The sequence below is a fragment of the Pseudovirgaria hyperparasitica genome, assembly GCF_010093815.1.
Source record: "Pseudovirgaria hyperparasitica strain CBS 121739 unplaced genomic scaffold EJ05scaffold_2, whole genome shotgun sequence".
In the NCBI taxonomy this organism is placed as follows: domain Eukaryota; kingdom Fungi; phylum Ascomycota; class Dothideomycetes; order Acrospermales; family Acrospermaceae; genus Pseudovirgaria; species Pseudovirgaria hyperparasitica.
This window is the reverse complement of record NW_022985550.1, coordinates 1,626,853-1,649,113: the sequence shown is the minus strand read 5'-3', so window position 1 is coordinate 1,649,113 and position 22,261 is coordinate 1,626,853. Positions and strand designations below refer to the sequence as shown.

Genomic DNA, 22,261 nt, shown 5'->3' with positions numbered 1-22,261 from the left:
GGAGAAATGAATTTGCGATGCGTGCGATGCAAGCGGGCGAGGGGCGGGGCAACGGCGCTAGCTAATTTTGAGCGCACTGACGGTGGAATCGCCATCGCCTAACCTTAACTCCGGCTGTTTCAGCCTCAACTGTCGACTTTTTCATCTTGACTGCTGCTTTTTGGATGACTCACATCAGCCTGATGAGATATAACAGGACTCAATCCTCCATCTTGTCCGCATCCTGACTTCTCGCGTCAAGTCCTGGCTCGGTGTTAGAGTCAAGCTCCGCGCCTTACCATTCCGGGACATCGAACACCGCTCTCTCACCGCGACACCGCAGTTTACAAGCACGAGCCGTGTTATAGCATCAGGGATAACGGCGATCATATTTCAAATTTGATATGTATACACGAATTATATACCCGACTTTAAACAGACCGGCAGTAATATAAGAAACACAAAGCACCTCCTTTGTTCATATTTTCGATTTGATTTCGCCTTTCAAACGTGATTAGTGGCATGAAGCGTGGCGATCCTGACCAATCACAGACCTCGTACAAATCCGCTTTCGCATATCACCATATGCCGCATACGACTTTCCTAGGAATGGTTTTGGGTCTTCATTCGCAATAGTGTCATGATAAAAGATACTCTCAATATCTGGGGACTCGTCTGGGTTCATATGCATCAGGCTCTACGAGTGTCGAGAGTTCCACTCTCGGTCAAACACATTCAAAGATCTTTGTGCTACCAATATGTTACTTGCGCTGTCCTGTAGTTGTCGAGCATATCTTACCCGTCGGTATAACATCCAGAGCCTTGACGGAACATCCGTTTGGCTGCTTTAGCATCCAAATCGCGTGCGGAGCAATCTGGTCTGGTGTCAAAGGCCTGGACTTGTTAGGGAGAAGCAACCTGGTTTGTGAGATTCTGTGGTTATGGCTACTAACTGGAACCCCTGCATGAAATTATCGTACGAGTCTTTGTCATATCCGACTCGCTGCTCGTGAAAGTTCGTGGCAACAACACCTGGCCGCAACACAAGCACCCTGATATTCGTTCCGCACAGTTCATTTCTCAGAGAATTGCTGAAGCCTTCTTGGAAAGCCTTGTTGGAGTGATAGACCGCTTCTCCAGGAAAGGGAGGGGCCTCGAGCGCGGTTGTGGACGAGACGTTCAAAATCGTGCCAGTCTTACGTTTCGCCATAGAAGCATTTAAAACCGCATACGCAGCGAACATATATCCGTTCATGTTGGTCCCGTTCATCTGAACAATCTGGTCGATCGAGAGTTCGTGGAACCGGTTTGGGGCTCCCAGGGCGAGGCCAGCCTGTGAGTACGATCAGAACGTTTTCATCCATATGTAAGGCATGGACATCCTACATTGTTCACGAGAATGTCAATTTCACCAAGCTCGTTGACCGCAGAATCTACCCCGGCTTTGACAGAGTCGTATTGCTGTACGTCGACGGATCTGTAGATCACCTTTGAGGTTGCAGTCTTTTGGATTTCGGCAGTCAGATCCTCAAGTTTCTCCTGTCGCACTATTCAGTAGTGGACCCTCACACTTGTATCGATGCTCTTACCGCTGTTCGAGCGAATAAGACCACATTACACCCTTCGGCGGCGAGGCTTTTGGCGATCTCTCTTCCGATTCCCATAGACGCCCCTGTCTAAACATGTATCAGTTTGTGAATCTAACGTGACTGATATCACACGCACAACGATAGCATTCTGGTCCCTTAGTGACATTCTCGTGAATGGAGTCCGTTGGCTACGTTAATCTATAGGGCTGAGAACAACCAAGCTTTGTCCAAGTATCACACTTCTGTATAAAGTTAGCCAATGGTAAATGATACAGAGCGACTCCTCAACACTGACTAACAAATGCTGCCATCACGATTCCCAAATTACATCATCGTAGATAACGCCGTTGTGCTAGTCTGCATTTGGTTAAGAGTATTGATCTAGTTCAATTCGTGTAGCACTCAATCAACTTCATGCCTTTTTCATCAACTTATTAGACATGACGTCGACTTTCACCTCCATTAACTTAGTCGGACCTTCCCAGCGGACTAGGTTCTATCACTAATGACGCTCGCGATTATCTTTCGATATCTGTCTACTCTCTCCATCACACGCGATAAAATACGCCGCTCGAGTTGAGGATCTTCCAAGAGAACACTCATATAAGTTAGGGGTGCAAGACACTACATCTCAAATCAATTCCCCTAGACTCTAGTCTTCGACGTGAACAGTAAAATGTGTTTGAATGCTGATGCGGTAGCGGATCGGCATCTATTGACGCTTTCATAGAATCTGTAAGCTCACCGCCCAGGTCTTTCTCGATGCCTGCATTCTATGACGCATGTCGTCCAACGGAAGGGCCAGTATTTATTACTTAAATGATGCCGACTATGTCTACCGCGCACACAAGTCGTGAATGGTAACGAGTGACTAGAGCAGAAGAGCGTGTATCAGAAACTTTTGATAGGTGAAGCCAAGATAGTACATGTGCAGGCGTCTCTGGTGTCCTCGAAGTTTTCTTTCTGGCAGGAGGGATAAGCTATCAAAGACTTGCACACATTCCGTACATTCTCAATTAAGAATTGTAGTGCTGCCCGACATCTGAAGGTCTAGTACTACTAAGAAGTGGTCAGGATCACATGTCACATCGTGGCTCCCTAGTAACTGGTCTTGATCCACAAGGCTAATGTCAAGGTGAAACAGCCCACCGTTGTTCACTATTGTTCCGTGGTGATCATCAGGGCACGTCTAGATCTCGCATGATTCCCGGAATAGTCCAGGCACATGATAAGTCAAGTCGAACTAACGGCAGTCTGAAAATGATAGTCTTGTCACATCCTCACGCTAATCAACTTGAACTCTTTCTCGTCCGCGGAGAGTAAATGCAAGCTGGAAAATTTTTTCACAAACTTGGAATGGCCCGACGACGTACACTGACGGAATACGTCACCGTCTGTGTGATACCTCTCTTTCCTGCTTGAGCTTTCATGAGCTACAGCAGCGTGTTCCACACAGGACTTGCCATACAGGAGCTGTGAGCTCAAACTCTGGATCGTTCTTGATTGCATCGAGTGCTCAGCTCAGCTCCGCCGCCTATGACTACAAGTACCAGAACAACTTTTCCCATCTTTCATGATTGTGTCGTTAAGGGGTGAGCTAGTCCGGTTTGTCTATGTTGGAGTAATACCAGCCGCTGGTATCGGTACATGTTTGTGGTGTTACAATCAGAACACTAAATTTTCATTATAATAAGACTGAAAACAGAGACATTAATCACGAGCATATAACCACACGACGTGTCAGTGTGTTTCCGCTGGACTCAATCACGACAATAAACCGACCAGAACCACGTTCTTAGCGTCGAGTTCTCCTCAAGTTCTAGATTAGCTGACCACGAAGGGTCTTTTCTACTAGTATAAATCGCCACGTCAAACATACTCACAGTTCAAGACATCGATCGGCAAACGTACTCCACGTTTCGGCGGCTCTAGACCTTCCAACAACGGTGTTTAGGATAGATACAAAGTAAAGCGGCCGAGTGTAATTGCCTCGCCTTTGACAGGAATAGTCTAATCTGAACATTGTTTGTTCTAAGTCGATAGTTTGGGAGAACGGGCGGGTAACGCCACATGGTAGGTAATGTGATTGATTGAACGCAGCATGTGATATGGAATCACATGTGATGATACATAATATTTTGCCACCTGTATACGGTGCATGGCTAGCTAAGGGGGAAAACACTATCGAAGGGACGAATGGTGGACATCACTTGCACTAGCAAAATATCATGTTGGTTGTGAAAGAAAAAACCTCCTGATACGTACTTCACGTCGCACGAAAGTTATGGGTCAAAGTCACAGATCTTGGCACATATCTAGTCACGACAAGGCTTCGAGGCAAAATTGACAAGAAGATGAGGCCATCTAATTACTAGATTCTCAAGAATGCCTTCACGAGCTGAAGTCGTCACTATGGAATGTCGTGAAACCAAGCATGTAGTTACCAAATGGAGTAGAGTCACAAGTCAAGCACACGAAGCTTTGTTTACCAGCACAGTAAATTGGGCGAGAGCCCTATATTTGTCGCTACAGGAAAGCAGTCTTATGAACTGTCCGTCTGCGTGCCAAGCAAAGATTTATATTTATCACACCAGACATGGGAATCGTGAAACCCCCCTGTCAAGTAAACAACCGACGCTCACCAATCCACCAAAGTCTATTAGATCCACCGCTGCCAATGCCATCGCCGAGCCGATGTTTCCCACCCAGTTCAACTCCTGTCGTTCCTTACAAGATGTCGATGTCACCGAAGGTGATTGGCACGTTGATGTTCAGGCCGGAGGTGGTGGTGCAGGTCTGGTCACCGCTGCCGTTGTTGATACAGCAAACTTGTTGGCCGCAGGCAGGTGCGAGCAGGCCGGGAAGGAGACAGGAGAGAGAGATGAGAGCGTCACCGGTACAGCAGGTGAGCTCACCGGTGGAGCAGGTGTTGTTGTTGTCGCTGCCGTCGTGGTCGCCCTCGGAGGGGTACTCGGGCTCATCGTGCTCGGGCTCGTCGTGCTCCGGCTCCTCGGGGTCAAGAGGAAGGTTGGAGGTGGGGTCCTCAGGGTCGACTGGAAGACCCGGGGTACCGGGGAGGTTTGGGAGACCCGGGGTGCCTGGGAGGTTGGGGAGACCGCCCTCGGGGAGAGACGGGACACCGACGCCAGAGCCGCAGGTAGGGTCAACTGGGAGCTCGTGGGGCAGAGCCTGGGCGCCGATGAGGCAGAGGAGGACGGTTGGCACGAAGAAACGCATTTTGGTGATTGGGTTTGAGGTGGTGGGTTGGTTGATTAGGTATTAATTGAAATGTAAAGAGTGTATTAAGTCAGTAAAGAGTACTGTTAACGAGTGGAAGCAGTCGATAGACGCGGTGTAGAAGTAGATGCTGGATGCTGAAAAAAGATACTCGAGGGTGCGAGATGAGGCTCCTTTATAGGAATTTGAGTGTTGCTCTAGACAAGCGGCACAGGGGCGAACCATGGTGGACTATTGATCTGCTCATCGTTAATGCTAGTTGCCGTTACTGTGAAATGATTATCATTTTGCTTATTATTGATCAGCATCCTAGAGTCCCACCCTACTGGGAGCTTGTCGTTAATCATCAGGCATCCAGACATTATACCCATGCCTTAATGAGGAAAGTTTATCAGTAGTCTGCTCGCAATGTATGGGCAGACCATCACAGTATACTTTCAAAATGCAGTAAGATATGGAGCTAACCTGGCAGAAGCCGCATCATGAAGTTATTCGTGGAGTGCACAGATACAATTCTACGTCCGAGCATGGGATCTCATGCACGGCTCCAGTTTGGGGACAGAGCCAAGGTTCCATTGAGTGGGGAATCGTGCAAAGATGCAACGCGTTGCTCCAAAGTCAAATTATATGTATGTTACTACGTTGAGTTAGATCCCAGCTTCAAGAGGTTAAACCCTTACCTTAAGCGGTAAAGCTCAAGGCCCCTAGAACAATGTAGCTCTCAGCCCGTGCCCTCTGAATAATTGCCCAACACTTTACCTTCGAAGCTCTAGGGTTGCGAGAGTTTACCCAAACATGTGCGATAAGTTGCATCCAGTGCCGTAAAAAGTCGTAGATGTTTCGATACTAGTCTACTTTAGGTGAGCGGTGAGAGGCCGCAGAAGGATATGATTAGTGAAGGTTGGTGCGAACGTGGTATTCCATCAAACTCCAGCCTTGCGAATGTTCATGAAGCGTGCCGCTACAACCTATAATTCGCCCATAAGAGATCTTGTGTAGCCCGCGGCCCCGTCTTTCTTGTGAGAGACTAACATCTAAACCTTCAGCGTGTTTCTACGGCATGTTCCAGGGGCGTATCACCAGAAACGTTATGAAGTGCCGGATAAAAATAGTAATTGTTTGCTCTGTCAAAATACCGCAGTCGATAGTCGTACTCTTGGCTGTTTTCCCCTGAGCTGAGCAGATCATCATATTGATAATAACATCCTAGAGCTTATGGTATGGCCCAAACAGGGTTCACACTACACAATAGAAAGATTCTTACCATGGTGATGGCCTCACCAATTCTTGAATCGGGCAGAGCACCAATTTCACAAAGTGCTGGCGTGAGGTGAGACCAGGTGGACGGGAAATTGGCAAATAGGTTCGAAGGAGCCCCAAACGTGCCTCCCCGGCGGGAGCTAACGCTTTTCGGCTAATTATCACTTCCCGAATTCCGGGGCATCCTTGGGTGCGCTAACGTGGTTCCCGGCAACGCATTGCAGATCCACTGGTTTGCACACCGTCCTGGACGGAACATTATTGTCGATCCAGGGGGTTTAGCCCCATAACACGGGCTGTTCCGGTTATCAGTGGAAGCACCCGTGCCTCTTTTCATTTGCCAATAGCTGGGATAGTAGCGCTGGCATCAGGATCATCCGTCAACTTCAGGGATGAGATCCTGATTCTCTAGCTGCTGCAGTCGTTCATCTTCCTCTTCTTCGATGTTGTCACATGGTGACTCTTCCTTAGCCTCAAGGGCACCATTAAGGTCTGGATCGATCTTTGTACCGAGATCATCTACTTCCAAGAACTTTCTCCCAAGTAACTTTTCTGGAAGATACTCCTGTTTGACATTTCCATTGACATAGTCTGGGTTATACTTGTATTCCTTGCCATAACCCATGTCTTTCATCAGGCGTGTAGGTGCATTTCGGATGTGATAGGGGATGGGTAGCCCCGCGACACCAGGCTCCTGCAGTGCCGCATACGCATTGTTCATACTTCTGTAAGCACGTGTTGATTTCGGTGACAAGGCTAGAGCTACCGTGGCGTGCGCAAGCGGTATGCGTGCTTCTGGCATGCCAATCTTCTCCACGCTCGTGTACGCCGCAGTCGCCAACGATAACATTGAATTGTCGGCCAGGCCTACGTCTTCACTCGCAACAACGATCAAGCGCCGAGCGACGTATAGTGGGTCCTCTCCAGACTGAAGCATACGGGCAAGGTAATATAGAGCTGCGTCTGCATCCGAACCTCGAAGGGACTTGTGAAAAGCTGATATGGTGTCGTAATGCTGGTCGCCGGCGCGGTCATAGACCAGTGTTTGTGTCAGTGACTGTTTTATGGATTCTGCAGTCATTGATGGTCGCTGGGACAAGTCTATGGCGAGCTCGAGGAGATTTAGTCCGGTTCGAGCATCGCCATCAGCAAATGCGGCCAAGTATTGAATCATAGCCACGTCAAGTAGAGGAGAGGAGACACCTTCTACTTCGACAGCACGCTTCAAGATACTCGTGATGTCGGCATCCGTGAGTTTGGAAAGCGTGAAAGTGCGGCAACGCGATAGAAGAGCGTTGACAACCTTGAAAGACGGATTTTCTGTCGTTGCCCCGATCAACGTAACCTGACCAGCTTCAACAGGCCCTAGAAAAACGTCCTGCTGGCTCTTTGAGAACCTGTGTATTTCATCGCAAAAGATGATTGTTTTCCTTCCAGTCAGACCCAGTTCACTTCTGGCCTCTGCGAAGAGCTTCTTGCATTCGCCGACACCGCTGCTTGTACTATTGATTTCGACAAACCGACATCCGGCAGTATTCGCGATCAGACGCGCGATTGTGGTCTTTCCTGTGCCAGGTCCTCCCCAGAGTATCATAGACGGCACACGGTCTTGCTCGATGAGTCCTCTGATGACTCCTGTCGCGCCAACAAGTTCCTGCCCAGTCACTTCGTCGAGCGTACGTGGTCGCATACGCTCTGCCAGTGGAGCCACCTTCTGGAACACGTTTGTCCGTTGCCTCTTCACGGGTTCTGATGGTATAGAATCGTCATTTGCTTCTTCGCCATTGACTGTTTCTAACGAGCGTTTATTCGAATTGGCAGGCGCCAGGCCCAGTGGTCGTTGGCTGGCGGCAGGCGACGGGGCCAAGGGCGACGAAGGTAATCCATTTTTCAGATGAGAAGAAGTGTTGACGCGTCGAGGGGTTTGTGTCGAGAAAAAATTCGCAACACCGGATGCCTTCTGCGTCGAGCTTGGAGGTGCCGTTTGTGGGAGCTCTGATTCGATATTGACGTATTCTTTGCACTCCGAGTCAATGTGGGCATTGATGTCCTTTTCTCGTACTTTTTCGCCGCAGATGGGGCATGCCACCATGTTGCGCCCGTTGCATGTTCTCGATGTTGAGGCAAGCGATCACAAACAAACTCGTCGCATAAAGTAGCTAGTGGACTAGTCTCTATTCCGACTAGCACTGCCGTACCTTACGGGCGGGCACGGGCTCGGTCATAAACGTGCGACATGAAGCTCCGCCCCGCGGACGCCCTCCGTACTGAAGGCATAAACTTTTTATACCAGTAGTCGCGGAATTCAGTTCTCCTCCCACCAAGCTCGCTACTGCAACTATCTAATACCTACATATGCACTTATACGCCGCGATCGCCACGTCCAAATAATCCTTCTCATGGGCTCTCATGGATACACTGATTAAAGAGTCTAGTCAAACAACAGTACTGCATTCCACACAACGTCGTCGAGCTTCTATCTCTTAAGCTAGTACCATCATTATTCTACTTAATTAAGATAACATGCGAAAGACCATCTCGCGAGCATTGCTCACTATACACTGTCTCATCGCGGGAGAAGTTTGAGTTTATATTGATATACAAAGCCATACCACTCTGAGAATGAAAGAAGGAATACTACTCGTCAGAACGCTGAGAGTTCCTCGAACCGGAAAGACACCATGAAGCCATGACACCGTGTGTGGACAGCTTTGCACGATTTCACAACAACCTAAGGACATACTTCAGCTGATAGGTAGGCAGCTTTAACTTGAAGTAGCTATATACCCACAAATGAGCGAATGGAGCGTCGCTCCGGCGCGACGCTCCTCAGACGTTGCATGATAATATGTGATACATGACTTGCCTGTTTCGGATGTAATGAGCCAATCACAGAGCCAGGATGGTGTGTATGCGCAGTCTATTCCACTTTCCCAATTTATGGATACATGGCTCATTGAGTGCGTGCTTGACATGTAAAGAATCTGACAGTTATGCGGTAGGTGATATAAGTTAAATATCTCCCGGCGTTTTGTTCATTCACATTCGTCTCTACGTATGGCTTGATAAGCAGTCTGCTTGCTGCCTTGGTGTGGTCCCTACGACATCGAGTCCATAGCGACAACTTGCCTTATAGCTCTTCCTCCTCCTTATCTCCGACGGTCTTGCTCAGGGGCCCCTTCTTAACCATGAGGGTCATGACCTCATACAAGGTGTCAGCAGCCGCCATGGTGGTGAGCTCAGCATTAGTGTCGTACGCGGGTGCAACCTCAACGATATCAGCTGCAATCAGATTGATGCCCTCAAGACCACGCATAATAGTGCGGAGCTCACGTGTAGACCATCCTCCCGTCTCCGGGGTACCGGTCGCAGGAGCAACTATGTCAGAGGTCAATTTTTCCATTGTCGTATCTCAAGGGTAGTTTGTATGTTGGCTGCACTTACAGGCTGGATCGAGGGTGTCGATGTCAATGCTCAAATACACGGGCTTCGTGGTTCCGACGCGGTCTCTGATCTTCTTGAGGATGCCGGCGGTGCCAATGGAGTCGATCTCGCGGGCCTCGACAATCTCGAAGCCGCAGTAGCCGTCGTTCTCGTAGTCGGAGGGCCCGGAGAGTGTGGTGCGGATGCCGGCGTGGATGTTGGTGTCGTTGGCGAGCAGACCTTCCTGGGAGGCGTGGTAGAAGTATGTGCCGTGGTTGATGGAGGCTTGCTTGCTAGGTGCGCCGCCGAACACGGCTGGCTTCCAGGTGTCGCTGGGCTTATTTAGCTTTGTGATGTGCGAAGGCATCGGGATGGTTTGTCTTACAGGTGGCTATCGAAGTGGATCACACTGACTGGTCCATACTCGCGGTTGATGGATCGTAGCAGGGGCAAGGTGATGGTGTGGTCACCACCGAGAGTAATGACACGGGGAAGTGTCTTGCCCTTCTTTGAGGGGCCCTTTGCATGGGCATCGGTCTTCGGTGCACGAGACAGAATGCTGTTATGGCCTTCTTCAATCTGCTGGAGAGCCCAGGCATTGTCGTATCTGCGAGACAGACGTTAGTGCCGATCTGTGGGGTCGATCTGAGTACTGTGATGGATGATTGGGCTAGAAAAAGTACATTAGACGACTTCTCTGACGTCTATCGTTGAACCTTGCGGGCTTGAGGATACGTAGTAGAGCCGTCGTTATAGCCTTTTTGTCAAAATGGCACCGGGAAGAGCACAGAATCCGAATTGAAGCTGAAGGCATTGACCACTTACGAAGTCACAGGAATATCACCACAGTCAATCACAGTTGCCCACGAATTGAACGGATTCGCCTCGAGTGGGACATTGTATCCACCACTGAATCGTACTTTGTGTGAGCCTGTATCCCACCATCGCGCTCGTAAGCATATGTTCGGAAGACGTACTAGAGATTGAGGCGGCGAGAACCTTGCCTAATGCCACTGGGGCCAAAGCGTGCTCCTGGGCGGTAGGAGGTCCCGGTGTCGAAAGGAGCGCCTGAGAAGTGTGTTTAATATTCGACTCTAAGGACACTACTAAGAGCCAGGAGCGAAATGCGTTGTGAGAACTCACCAATGAAGGCAATGTCGTATTTCTTCTCATCACTGGCAAGGCACGGGAAGTAATCGAGGCGGCCGAAGGTGGAAATCCCAGAGAAGATGGAGTCTGCCTGCATTCACATCTGGTCAGCCCTTCAGCTCATCGATGACCAGGAAAGGGCTTTAGACCAACGAAAAACCAACGACATAAGTGCCACTTGGGTTGCTGGAGCTCATACCTGCTTCCCACCATCACCAGGCAGGGTGTTATACCACAGATGCTTGTGTGGGCCCTCAATGGGCTCTTGATCATGGTCTCCATGAGCTAGGACTGTAGCCACAAACGCGAGCAGTGAAAAGTACCTCATGGCGAGCTAATCAAGCGACGAGTGAATGGGGAGCTTGAGGGAGATTGTTGGAGCAGACTAAGGGTCAATTGATGAAATCACACAGATCTGCAGCTGTGTAAAAGGAAGAAGAGGGAGAATTTGCATCAAAAGAGCACGGAAAGGTTTCGGTCTCGATCTCAACTTCATCAAATGCAATCTAACCGTCTGCCATTATGTAACGCCGATGGAGCAGCGTCGAAATGGCGAAAAGGCTGCTTTCCCCCAGAATTGGGTGCCGTCATGGCGACCCTGTACTTCGTCCTTATGAGGTAGGCTGGGGGCGATTACCAATGACTGTGACACTGCAGTGCATAGCTTCAACCGTATCGTTCTGGCTGAGTGGGGATGAATGGAGACTGCATATGCCGAGCCAGCGTAGTGTGTTTTCTGCTTTCTAGCTAATGGATTACAAGTAAAGAAGCAGCCATGAGGGGCAGCTTGGGCTTGGATCCACGCACGATGACAGCTCGATGGCGCAAGCGCGCGAATCAGCGATGTGCCTGGCTATACGTAACCGCGAGCATCCTGAACGGAGGTATGATAAGGATTGTGGGCAGAAGATGGATACAATGCCTGTCTGGCTGGATGCCGGACCCGGGGAGAGTGGTAACAAGATACCGGGAGCGGATGCCGACAACACAAGGCTGGCACTGTATGGAATGATGCACGTTTTCTGAGGTATCTACCTTCGTGAAGGATCAGGTCTGAGGGCGACTCTGCTTGGTATGACATTTCTTACAAGCATATTTGTTATCACAGATTTCCGTGACGGTGACCTTTCCCCAACAACAGCTTGTCCCCACGTGTCTCTACGCGGGTTCACGAACTGCACTGCATGGGGATTCACAAGCTAATCCAGATAGCGTAGTAGGAAAGCAGCTAAGAATAGGTGGCATGGATGCCATTGGTCAGCAAGCTCTCACGGAATACACCTAGAATGCTTCCCATTAGTCCAAATGCATGGCTAACAGGACGAAAGGAGTACAGTGCGAATACGTCAATATGGTTGTGTCACTCTCTGCCTGAAGTTTGACTTCTCGGGGTGTACTGGTGGTCGTACAAGCTCTCTTGGTTGAAATCGAGTACTGGAGATCCATGGAATGTATATCAGATACGACGATCAACATTGCTGTGCATAGTTCGATCCATGCCCTCATACAACGTCTCATTACTTTTAGATCAAAATTCGTCCATGCATGTCGCTATAAGGTATATATATATACATATATATATACATGCTGTCGGAAGTCATAAATTCCGTTTCAATGAGAAGATTCATCATCAGCTTCCCCAATCTCAGCCCTTTCATCGTGATCCATCCGCGCAAAGGCATTCTTGACCTGGTAGTTCCAGTCACTGAAGGCGACAATCGCCCACTCAACGAAGCCGACGAGGTAGAGAGCAATACATTGACCGATCCAGAGACCGACCAGACCCCAGCCGTGGAAGGCAAGATAGATGCCAAAGGGCAGTGCACCGAAGTAGTAAGCAACGATGTTGACTGCAGCGCCAACGTGCTGGCGTCCCATGCCCCTGAGAGCACCTCCACAGCTACCATTCAGCCCGTCGGCAATCTGGAAAAGCGCTACGTATGGCATGACGAGGGCGGTAAGCCGAACTACATCCTCGTCGTCGTTGAAGATCTTGGCGTAGAAGTCCTTGACGCCCATCAGGACAGCGAGGACGAGGGCGCCGAGGAGCATGCTGAGCCAGGCAGCCGTGTTTGCCGATCGAGCAGCCCCTTTTGCATTCTTCGAGCCTAACATGTTACCAACGCGTGCTGATGTGGCAACGCCGACGCCAAAGGGGATTGTGTTCATGACCTGATCGGTTGTCATGATGACACTTTGCGCGGCAAGCGGGACTGTTCCAAGGCGGCCTGCCGCGAGGGCTACAATCTCGAATGCCCACCATTCAGTGCCTACTTGGATGACTCCGAGAAGGGAAAGGCGGGTGAATGTCCACATGTTCTGAACGCATTTGCGACTCCAGCCGCCCCAGCATTCCCAGCCAGCAACGAAGCGCGTGTATGCAAGTAGAAGGGCAAAAGAGAGCCAGTAAGAGATACCAGTGGCAAGGGGGGCGCCCAGAAGACCCATCTTGAACGTGTATACAAACAAGTAGTTAAGGCCAGCGTTAAGTGGTGACGTGATGAGCAACACGTAAGTACCAGGTCGCATAATCTCTGCCCAGCGTCAATATCAGTGGTGTACCCAACAGAGAGATAGGTGATACGCATGCACATACCCTGAGCTTGCAAATACTTTTTGAGAGCCTCGAAATAAATGTAACCCAGACCACCGGGCACTAAAACAGTCAAAAATTTGGCAGAGTCACGCGCAATGTATTCTTCTTGGCCCAACAGCCTGAAGACAGGCTCGGCACAGATCCATAGGATAGCAACGGGAACATACAGAAAAGCCAGCACGATGAAGGAACGCTGTAGAATTATGCCGAGATCATGCTTATTTTTGCTCCCCGTGAAACTAGCGGAGGCCAGTGTATCGATCGCAGTGGTGCCGCCCAGTGCAATCAGCCATCCAGTAGCCATTGCGAACATGTATGAGAAGGCAGCTGTAGCCAGCGCTTCTGGAGAGAGACGTCCGACGATGAGAACGGAGAAGGTCTGTAATGAATTCTGGAGGGTATATGCCAGGATGACTGGAATAGAACCCTTTAGCAATATCCAAAACTCTTGCAAAACCAGTTGGTACTGGGAGCGGTCTCCATCCTCAAGATCGTACACTTCAGTGCCATCATCATCATCAGCATCACTATCATTATCATCAGGCCTTGGGAGTAGTGAAGTACGCTCTGTAGGCGTGGCACTTGACGAGTCTGACACCTTTGGCGACGTCCGCAAAAATTTTGGGAGCCACGACGTCGCGCTCGAGATATTGTCCTGGCTCTCCATGGGCCGGTGCCGTGTCGGGGAAAGTGCCGGGTAATCGGGGTGGGGTTTGGCCGCGGCAGATTTGAGACGTACAGTGTCCGATAAAATGAGGGGAACAGTTTCAATATCACGGATACTTAAGGCAGAAGCTCGGAGTTCTGCCCGCAGGCTAGGAGAAGTCCTCGTGAATGGCGCAATGGATCGAGGTCTTCACGAAGAGGGAGAAGGTCAAAATAGATGGCGAATCGTTCTCGATTGGGGTTGCAAATTCTCCAGAACTTGCTGCTAGACGCATGTTCTCAAGCACGCAGCAGACACCTAATTGGAGAGCAGTGCGAGTAATGCGAGCAGTGGTGCCCAATTGGTCAATTGGTCAATTGGAGTACTTTTTGGGTGAGACATAAACCGTGTTGAGTATGCAAGGCAGTGGATCTTAGTTGGGGTCGGCCCACAGCGTATTGATAAGCTGTCCTCGGCTGTAAGAGGCACCGGCGACTGGAACTGGGTTTTAAGATGACCATGATGAAGGAGTCGTAAACATCATTAACGTTCGAGTGTCTGTTTATCAAAGGCTGATGCAATGGACTGAAGTTGCATGCTCCGGGTGATGAGCATCAGGGACTTGCTATACCTATGATGTCAAAGACCAACTGGCTATGACTGATATGACTAAGGGAACAGGTACAAGCGAGTGGCTGGCGAGACTCGAGTGATGGCAGATGATAGTACTTGGTCGACGGCGCGGGCGAAGAAGGCCCCATTGGCAAAAGGGTGGCGCCGGAAACGGAGCCAACCGCGCGCGTCTTGGTGATGATGATTAGGTCTTCCTTTGGAGCGCTCTATAGCATAAGCAGCGTGTTCATGTTGTCTTTTGAAACAGATGGTTATCCGCGGTGATCAGGACTACGAGAAGACGCGTGAAGAGATGCAAAGCAGAATATCAACGCAGAAGACAACGAGAATAACGGGTTTTTATTTTTTCATTCTAGGCGTCTGACCAGGCGTCTCAAGGAAGCAGCTGAGTATCGAACATGTCTCCACTCCAGTTTCCAACCCGTATCAAAAGGCGTCTCTAGTCCGTAAGCCACAGGGGGGTGAGTGAAGTAGTAGTAGTGGTGGTTGGTAATTAGTGGGCAGAAACTCAATAGAAACGTCGCGGCGGCCCGGCGGGAGAATGGGGGGACAGAGGCAGCTAATTAGCGGCGCCTGTTCCCTTATTCCCTCCCTAAGTTAGTGACGGTTCATAGTCAACATCACCTCCTTAGTCCGTTCCCAAACTCCAGCCCTCATACTATGATGATCAACTGAAGAACAACCAAAAATCCATATCTGTCAATGCAATGCCTCCTCGCACGACCTCGTCCAATCGATTCTCTTAAAGGGAGCCCATTGCATTTGTCACTGACGTCTGTGCCTACCCTGGGCCTCCACGAGGATCGATGCCACAGTAATGTCGCAATAACATCTCATCCAACCACTGTGCCTCATCTGTTTCACGACACTCTCCCTACTCATCAAGTTGCGGCTCGACAGGAGTCTGTCTGTAGCGGTCTTCCTGGGAAGTTGTTTCGTTATAATCCTTACAACATATTGCTATCAGTCAGTAGCAGTGATCAGCACCTGGTTTCTCGGCTGGTTCATCAACTGCCAATCTTCACCCTGTGTTGTTGTTATCCCACGCCGGGGCGTCGACCAACATCAGTCTAATGACGGCGGCGGCATATAATAGCAGATTCAACTTCGCGAACTACGTCCCTCGAAGCTGCGGGACCTCGTCGCGCTCCATCCATTCCCCTCTAGCTTTTAGCCCCACTGTAATTAGTAGATACGCATTCCAGCATGAAAGAGTATAGAAGACCGAACTGGGGCGCCACTCCCACGCGAGTCTGATGCATGCAACAATAAACGGCCCTTTTACGTCTCGTTCGTGCAAGGCTGGCTGCCTACTAGTAGTATAGTCTGATATCTCCCGCGAGTGTGGGCAAAGGCCTGCGTCGGCCGTCCCGTTCACCAGTCTTTTCTTATGTCCGTCTGTTCTGCTTCATTTTGTCGTCTTTAGAAGTCAGTCTGTCACAGATCTCACCACGAAGACATTTGCACCTTCACAGTCCTACACACCGCTGTGTGCTTCGTTGTCGGGGGATTGTTGTATTTGTAAATCTACATGCTTCATTCTCCTCGTCCATCATTCTTTCTATCAACTTATCCGGCTGGCTGTAGAATGATCCCTGCATTCCCTACTATTCTCAACAACAGCCTGCGATAAGATACCCCAGTACATCTGACGACATGGCGACCTCACAAGATAACGCTTGCGAGCATGAAACCCCATCGCCGGTACAAGAAAAGTCCACCGTCTTTTCTGGCGACGATGCAGAGGTTGATGCTCCGGTCCTGCTCAAGGACGGCTTCAAGATGCATCCTCAACCGACGAGCGATCCTCTCGACCCATTGAACTGGTCATGGGTCAAGAAGCATTCGATCCTCGCAATTGTCATGTCCCTGTAAGCTTGCCGAAAACTTAATATGCACAGCAATAAAGTGCTGACTTTTCGTGAATAGATACTTCATGTTTACCTACATCACAACAACGACTGTGCCTGCATTTCCTGATCTGCAGGAATACTATGGCATCTCCCTGGCTCAGGTCAATTGGACCGTTGCGATCCCGGCGCTTGGTCTTGCAGTCGGTCCTCTCATTTGGTCGTCCTTGGCCGACATATATGGCCGCCGCTTGATCTTCATCATTGGCACAGTCATGGCTTTTGCCTCGACCATAGGCGCTGCGAAAGCTCCGACCTACGCCGGATACATGGCCGCTCGGTTCTTTCAGGGCCTTGGTGTAGCTCCCGCGTCCACGGTCGGTCTCGCAATCATCAACGACATGTTCTACGAGCATGAACGTGGCCAGAAAGTTGGTCTCTGGGTGCTGGCTATCGACATGGGTCTGCTAGTTGGTCCTTTGATCGGGGGATTCATCTGGCTTGTCGACCAATTCTGGATCCAATGGCTGAGTGCCATCTTTTTCGGCGTCATTCTTGCCGCGGAAATCGCTTTCCTGCCCGAGACTCTGTATCCGAGGAACCAGATGCTGCATAAAATGCCCTTCACAGACAGTCATGCCTCAGCCGTCGATGTCGAGAAGGCCGACCGACGCAAGCATGCCGCATCTGAGGTTTCCATCAAGCGGACCACGCAGCTCCCATTCATAAACCTCACACCCGTCCCGGGCATGCGCCATCCTCCAATCTGGGGCGCTCTCACCCGCTTCCTCATCACCTTCAAGTACGCCGTCGTCCCGCTCGCTCTCGGCATCTACTCGTTCGCCTGGTATTGGTGGATCCTCAGCGTCATCACTTACATCCCCGTCGCCTACGCCCAATACGCGCCCCAGATCCAGGGCCTCCTCTTCATCGGCCTGATTCTCGGCACCCTCCTCTCCGAAATCCTCTGCTCGGGTACCCTATCCGACTGGCTCGTTGTCAAGCTCGCAAAGCGGAACGCCGGCGTCAGGACCGCCGAGATGCGCCTCTGGCTCGCGTACCCGGCCGCCCTGCTCAGCGCCATCGGCCTCGTTATCTGGGGCATCAGCATCGACCGCGGCTACCACTGGATCGTCGGGCAGATCGCCTTCTTCCTCTTCGGCGCAGGCATCCAGATGGGCAACACCGTTGTGGCGGCGTATGTCGTCGACTGCTACCCGCTCCAATCCATGGCCATGGTCACATTCTACGCCGTCATCCTCAACCTGTCCGCGTTTGTCAATCCGTTCTTCATCGTGCCCTGGGTTGATGCGGTGGGGTATACCTGGACGTTTGCGGCGCAGGGTATTATCACCTTCTTCGTCAGTGTTCCGGCGCTTGCGGCGTTGCATTTCTTCGGCGCGCGGATTCGTGGCGCGTGTGGGCAGCCTGGTTGGGTGAATCCGGAGTATGATGCCTTGTTATAGCTGCTCGTATGAGAAGGATGTTCCTTTGATCAGGATATCCTGGGTTAGCGTTGTCGGGTTTTTTGCAATGACATGATGATGCTATGGGTTAGGCTTGGGCTTGGGCTTGGACTTAGCTCGGTTCATGCGGTGGGGTTTATGCAGTGTGGTATGGTATGATGTGGTGCGCTGCGTGTCTGACTATGATGCTAGTGTGTACGAATATACGAAAAGTTTTGCCGTCAGTGGGCACTACACCCATGTCCTTTGGATGTACATGGATAGAATTGGTGATTTATATGGTAGATACAGGCGAAGCACTACATAGACTGAGTGGAGGGGTTGGTCAATGAATACCGTTGGCAGAGATTATAATGACACATTTTCCTTCTGACTAACTGTCTATCTGTCCGTTCTTAAGCATATGGTCAGGAGGTAAGATTAAACTTCTTATACTTCTTGGACTTGACGCTTTACCCTGACTTTGCTTGAACTCTGATCTATAAATATACCCTCGGATTGTCCTATGCATTCGACCAGCATTGCACAGTCCACAGTCCACAGCCTAGTCTCCATATCTATACCCCAAATCGGATGTCTATCTATATAGTTTGTCCTACATATCACATGCAAATGTTTGTTGTCCTCGCACTATTTGAGAATATATACACTGCACACATATATATCTAGCAACCAACTGTAAGCGTGAGCATGAGGATGAGCATGCAGATATTCTCTAAAGCGAACATGTGAGCAGTGAGTTAAGAGCCATAGTGCATATCAGGCAGGGGTCGTGGTCAATCAGAGACTCAAAGACGAGCTTAGATAAAAACATAATAAGCTAAGCTCTCCCTATACACATCTCCTCCTCCCATTGAAGCAACAATACATTCCGGGGTGCACATAACACTGTGGAAACAAAGACTAAATCAATGGGCGGTAGTGATTCTACGACAGTCTACGTAATGATGGTGACGAGATATAATTATGTCTACGGTACGGGGACACACAAGGGCTAGGCGTAGAGGTTCAGCTAATGGAGGTTGAATATTTCAATAGCTCGCTACACTACAGCTATGATGTTGTGAGAGAAGGGGGAAGAAGGGGGGGATTGTTTTGCTACGGGCAAAAGCACAGAAAGAAGGATTATGTGTTGTAGTAGATGTAAACCGTTTGTGCTTGTTATTCGTGTTTTGTCTAATATTTGTTCGTTTCCCGAGTATGTTGAGGCTGCTGATTATGCTTGAGTGGAGTCCCCCTCCCTCCTCCGGAGCAGAGTGAATGGTCAGATGACAGTGGGCTCTTGATGTATGTGAGAAGAGAGGAAGATGTCGAACTACAATGATGTCCATTCATCCACTCATATATATCTAGGCCTGTGCTCCATAGAAAGCCCTTCCAACTGCAACCTTTTCCCTACAACACACAGTAGCAGATAGCAGTCTCTGGCACTACCATCCAAGAACCCACTTGAAGTTCGAATCTGAGGCCTGACTGGCAAGTAAACACGAGCCTGGCCAGCGATAATCCCTTGAAGAGGGTACCTTTTCGTTACTACACAAACAACTGTACAGCCTTGCCTTTCTGCAAGCCGAGCAGGCTGCAGAACTGTACATGACCGATAAGAATCCTGAAAACATCTGCAAGGTGTGTCCAGTAATCAGGTGGCTTGTCCATCGGCCTGGCTTGACAGTAATTTCAGTGCATTGACATTCCAAGGATGCATCTGTCGCAACACTGCTGAATGTTCCCACTCGCACCACACGTATTGCTTGCCAGACCAGCTACTACGAAACATTAATTTCTGGTCGCAACGTGTGCCTGCTTGCTTTCTCACGTCTAGCATGATCAGTAATGAAGTTCTTAGTGTGGTAGCTTCATTACGGACAACGATCATTACGATCATTGCTCAGCAGGTCAGCCCTTCGCATATACGACCCCAGTATCGCGATATTCAATGATATCTACTCACTCCGAGCTCATACACACGAGACCAAAAGTAGTGCTCTCCCTGTCATCGACCAAGCCTGGTTGCAACGTCAGCCTGCCCCGTGGGCCGACGTCAAAGATGCAACATTTGCTGGTCTAGCAGCAAGACGAAATCGTGTGTCAAAGCAGCTTGGCGATTTTTGGCAGCCCAGTCTACCTTTCTTTGAGCTCGCATTCGCAATGTGCGACCAAAATTCCCGCCTAGGCCTCGAACAAGTGGGGAAAATGGCGACTCTATCAGACGGATGTTCGCACAGGCGCTTGATTCTCGAGTTCATCTGAACAGCCCAGTCCACATCTTTGGTACCGGAAAGGTCGAGATTCGTCACGCCCCATTCAATATCGATATCTGCCCCATCAACTAGGTCGCATAGGCCAACCTCATTACTTGTGTCAAGGAGGCTCTGTGCAAGATCGCGCAAAGCAGGGTATGGGATGTTATTGGCATCGTAAACTCGTTCAGTACGGCTCAGATCCAAATGGACTTCCTCGTCAGGTAATACAACGAATATTGAACGATCGGACGGGCAGAGGAAACGCGCATGTAGATGGTTAGTCGAGCTAGGTTGTGGACGGGATGGTCGGCAAGCGTGTATAGGAGTAGATGATTCATCCTCGGAAGACAAGTACTCGACAGCCTGGTGGTAGAGCGATGATGGAACACAAAGTTCCCAGTCCTATGAAATTCAGCTCGGGCGCTGTTTTCTAGAGCTGCAGGCTTACATGAAGCACTCGTTGAGCACCGTAATGGATTAGTGCAGCTGTTCCCACGATGCAACAGGTGATATGCTGGGTCTCTAGGGCGACGATGATTTGTGAAATCTCTTGAGTTTTGTGTGCCATGGTAAATAGTCTAGTAAGGGAGTTGTTCAAGACAGGCGACGCGCTTCATTCATGAATAAGGTAACACGGTGAGCGGAGAAATGATCCGCCGAACGAAAATGATTGGATCCATTCGATAACACTCTTTGATTTCCCCCGGGCTTCCGGCTCACTTCAACCCTGCAGACTTGTTCACTCACTTTATAACATTATACTGTCTCCCTAAGCTAAGCAGATAAGGATAAGCAGCATCGACGTGAGCGTGAAGCATTATGGTTCGAATTCGTTGCATAATCCCTTGATCTACTGTAAGACCTCCTTTACCCATGCGACGGACTCCTCGTCTTGGCCGTACACCTCCTGATACTCCTCTACAAACATGGCAATCTCTTCGGAGTTCAAGCTATGCTTGAAAGTAGGAATGTCGTCATAGTACCGGAATACCAAGAAAATCAGGTCTATGAAGTCATTTTTGGACAATTTACCGCGAGTGCGGAAAGCTGAGAGCTTTGCTTTCATCTGATTGAAGAGATTGAGCACCTGAAACGGGCCTGTTCCTTGAATGTTCTCCGTTTCTGGAAATATAAACTCTGTACCTTCGTGTAACGGACGAGGCGTGTTAAGATAACCTTTCTCCAAGTAAGCGACTCTATGTGCAAGCAGCAATGATCTATATCACTCACCGCTTATGATTATGTCCACATATACTGGATAGTCGACAACATCCGGGTAGTCGGCGTCAAAGCTCTTTCCAGTTTGGACAAAAATTGTGACAGTGCTTTCTCCATGAGTTTGTGGGAAGCATACCCTAAACTCTCACTTAGTCAGAGACACAGCTTTCGAAGTATACGTACCTTGCCTGCTGGACGAGATAGGCTTTCAGCGTGGGCATATCTGTCCCAACAGCTATATCGATATCTCGTGTCTGTCTTGTGTTTCCGCGCAGGAGAAGCGCCCAGCCTCCGACAAAAGCTGACTCGATGTCTCCCATGAAAAAGAGAGTATTTAGAAATCTTGCTGCGAGAGCCAGATTATCCAAGGTGAGTCCTTCTGCGTAGTACAATTGCGCAAATCTGTCGGTGTCATAGATCTCGGCCATTTGGAGTTTCGTAAGATAGATCTTACTAGGTCGGTAGGATGGAATCGAATATGAACTTGGGAATGGACGTGGGCATGAAGTGCTCCGCGTCACGATGCGACAAAGCCGGCGAATCTGATGACCCCGGAAAGAGAGAATATAGAATTCGAGTTGGCGAGGCTCGCGCTCACCTTCCAAGATCCTTGACCGCCCTCAGAGCTCACAGGTCGTTCAAGATCCTTGACGCCCCTCACAAGCTGTTCTAAGAGACATGACGCCACTCACAGCTAAGTAAGTACCTACGACGCTTCTAGGATGAGGCATTATAGCTCGAAGGTGCTTTTGTATAATTCTTTAAACTAGCCCTCTACTAAGACGCGGTCGCACCTAACTTGTAAATTCTATTAACTAGGTAAGGCTTAAGAACGTCTCCGAGAAGTTAGCATAGGCCTCTAGATATAGTATAATAGTAACTTACTGGATTAAAAGGCTGGCCCACGATCTAGTAGTAACATAGATATAACTTAATACAACTATATGGAGATTCTCGCGGTCTATCTATACT

The 22,261-nt window shown here is 49.6% G+C and overlaps 8 protein-coding genes across 8 annotated transcripts; 2 read left to right on the top strand and 6 right to left on the bottom strand.

Moving 5' to 3' along the window:
* Positions 1–390: 390 nt before the first annotated feature.
* EJ05DRAFT_473038 (NAD(P)-binding protein) lies at positions 391–1,850 on the bottom strand. Its single transcript, XM_033743307.1, has 6 exons — positions 1,705–1,850; positions 1,569–1,655; positions 1,366–1,518; positions 933–1,312; positions 779–873; positions 391–729 (listed from the first exon to the last, which is right to left on the bottom strand). Exons 1-6 carry the CDS (start codon positions 1,732–1,734, stop codon positions 677–679), a joined length of 798 nt encoding a protein of 265 aa, XP_033604550.1. The 5' UTR covers positions 1,735–1,850; the 3' UTR covers positions 391–676.
* A 2,103-nt stretch (positions 1,851–3,953) lies between these two features.
* Positions 3,954–5,319, top strand: EJ05DRAFT_535376 (uncharacterized protein; the record flags this gene model as incomplete). Its single annotated transcript, XM_033749244.1, has 1 exon — positions 3,954–5,319. One exon carries the CDS (start codon positions 3,954–3,956, stop codon positions 4,821–4,823), a length of 870 nt encoding a protein of 289 aa, XP_033604549.1. The 3' UTR covers positions 4,824–5,319.
* A 1,119-nt stretch (positions 5,320–6,438) lies between these two features.
* Positions 6,439–8,157, bottom strand: EJ05DRAFT_434450 (P-loop containing nucleoside triphosphate hydrolase protein; the record flags this gene model as incomplete). The annotated part of the gene is made up of 1 exon (XM_033741660.1): positions 6,439–8,157. One exon carries the CDS (start codon positions 8,155–8,157, stop codon positions 6,439–6,441), a length of 1,719 nt encoding a protein of 572 aa, XP_033604548.1.
* A 1,038-nt stretch (positions 8,158–9,195) lies between these two features.
* On the bottom strand, positions 9,196–10,965 carry EJ05DRAFT_496968 (Arginase/deacetylase; the record flags this gene model as incomplete). Its single annotated transcript, XM_033746475.1, has 7 exons — positions 9,196–9,443; positions 9,510–9,820; positions 9,874–10,095; positions 10,314–10,397; positions 10,466–10,556; positions 10,632–10,728; positions 10,837–10,965. 7 exons carry the CDS (start codon positions 10,963–10,965, stop codon positions 9,196–9,198), a joined length of 1,182 nt encoding a protein of 393 aa, XP_033604547.1.
* Positions 10,966–12,174: 1,209 nt separating this feature from the next.
* On the bottom strand, positions 12,175–14,126 carry EJ05DRAFT_448486 (mate family transporter). Its single transcript, XM_033742303.1, has 2 exons — positions 13,234–14,126; positions 12,175–13,171 (listed from the first exon to the last, which is right to left on the bottom strand). Exons 1-2 carry the CDS (start codon positions 13,898–13,900, stop codon positions 12,249–12,251), a joined length of 1,590 nt encoding a protein of 529 aa, XP_033604546.1. The 5' UTR covers positions 13,901–14,126; the 3' UTR covers positions 12,175–12,248.
* A 1,719-nt stretch (positions 14,127–15,845) lies between these two features.
* On the top strand, positions 15,846–18,187 carry EJ05DRAFT_530449 (major facilitator superfamily transporter). The gene is made up of 2 exons (XM_033748976.1): positions 15,846–16,383; positions 16,442–18,187. The coding sequence occupies exons 1-2, from the start codon at positions 16,169–16,171 to the stop codon at positions 17,826–17,828; spliced, it is 1,602 nt and encodes a 533-aa protein (XP_033604545.1). The 5' UTR covers positions 15,846–16,168; the 3' UTR covers positions 17,829–18,187.
* Positions 18,188–19,846: 1,659 nt separating this feature from the next.
* On the bottom strand, positions 19,847–20,639 carry EJ05DRAFT_496965 (uncharacterized protein; the record flags this gene model as incomplete). The annotated part of the gene is made up of 2 exons (XM_033746474.1): positions 19,847–20,473; positions 20,520–20,639. The coding sequence occupies 2 exons, from the start codon at positions 20,637–20,639 to the stop codon at positions 19,847–19,849; spliced, it is 747 nt and encodes a 248-aa protein (XP_033604544.1).
* Positions 20,640–20,921: 282 nt separating this feature from the next.
* Positions 20,922–21,717, bottom strand: EJ05DRAFT_496964 (uncharacterized protein; the record flags this gene model as incomplete). The annotated part of the gene is made up of 3 exons (XM_033746473.1): positions 20,922–21,247; positions 21,302–21,426; positions 21,473–21,717. The coding sequence occupies 3 exons, from the start codon at positions 21,715–21,717 to the stop codon at positions 20,922–20,924; spliced, it is 696 nt and encodes a 231-aa protein (XP_033604543.1).
* Positions 21,718–22,261: the final 544 nt, after the last annotated feature.

Bases quoted from the DNA above. Each gene is read 5' to 3' on its own strand.
- EJ05DRAFT_530449 (XM_033748976.1), top strand. From the start codon at position 16,169: ATGGCGACCTCACAAGATAACGCTTGCGAGCATGAAACCCCATCGCCG. The intron at 16,384-16,441 runs GTAAGCTTGCCG...TTTCGTGAATAG, and splicing joins CTCGCAATTGTCATGTCCCT to ATACTTCATGTTTACCTACA.
- EJ05DRAFT_448486 (XM_033742303.1), bottom strand. From the start codon at position 13,900: ATGGAGAGCCAGGACAATATCTCGAGCGCGACGTCGTGGCTCCCAAAA. The intron at 13,172-13,233 runs GTATGTGCATGC...GACGCTGGGCAG, and splicing joins AAAGTATTTGCAAGCTCAGG to AGATTATGCGACCTGGTACT.
- EJ05DRAFT_473038 (XM_033743307.1), bottom strand. From the start codon at position 1,734: ATGTCACTAAGGGACCAGAATGCTATCGTT. The intron at 1,519-1,568 runs GTAAGAGCATCG...ATAGTGCGACAG, and splicing joins TCTTATTCGCTCGAACAGCG to GAGAAACTTGAGGATCTGAC. The intron at 730-778 runs GTAAGATATGCT...ACATATTGGTAG, and splicing joins TCTGGATGTTATACCGACGG to CACAAAGATCTTTGAATGTG.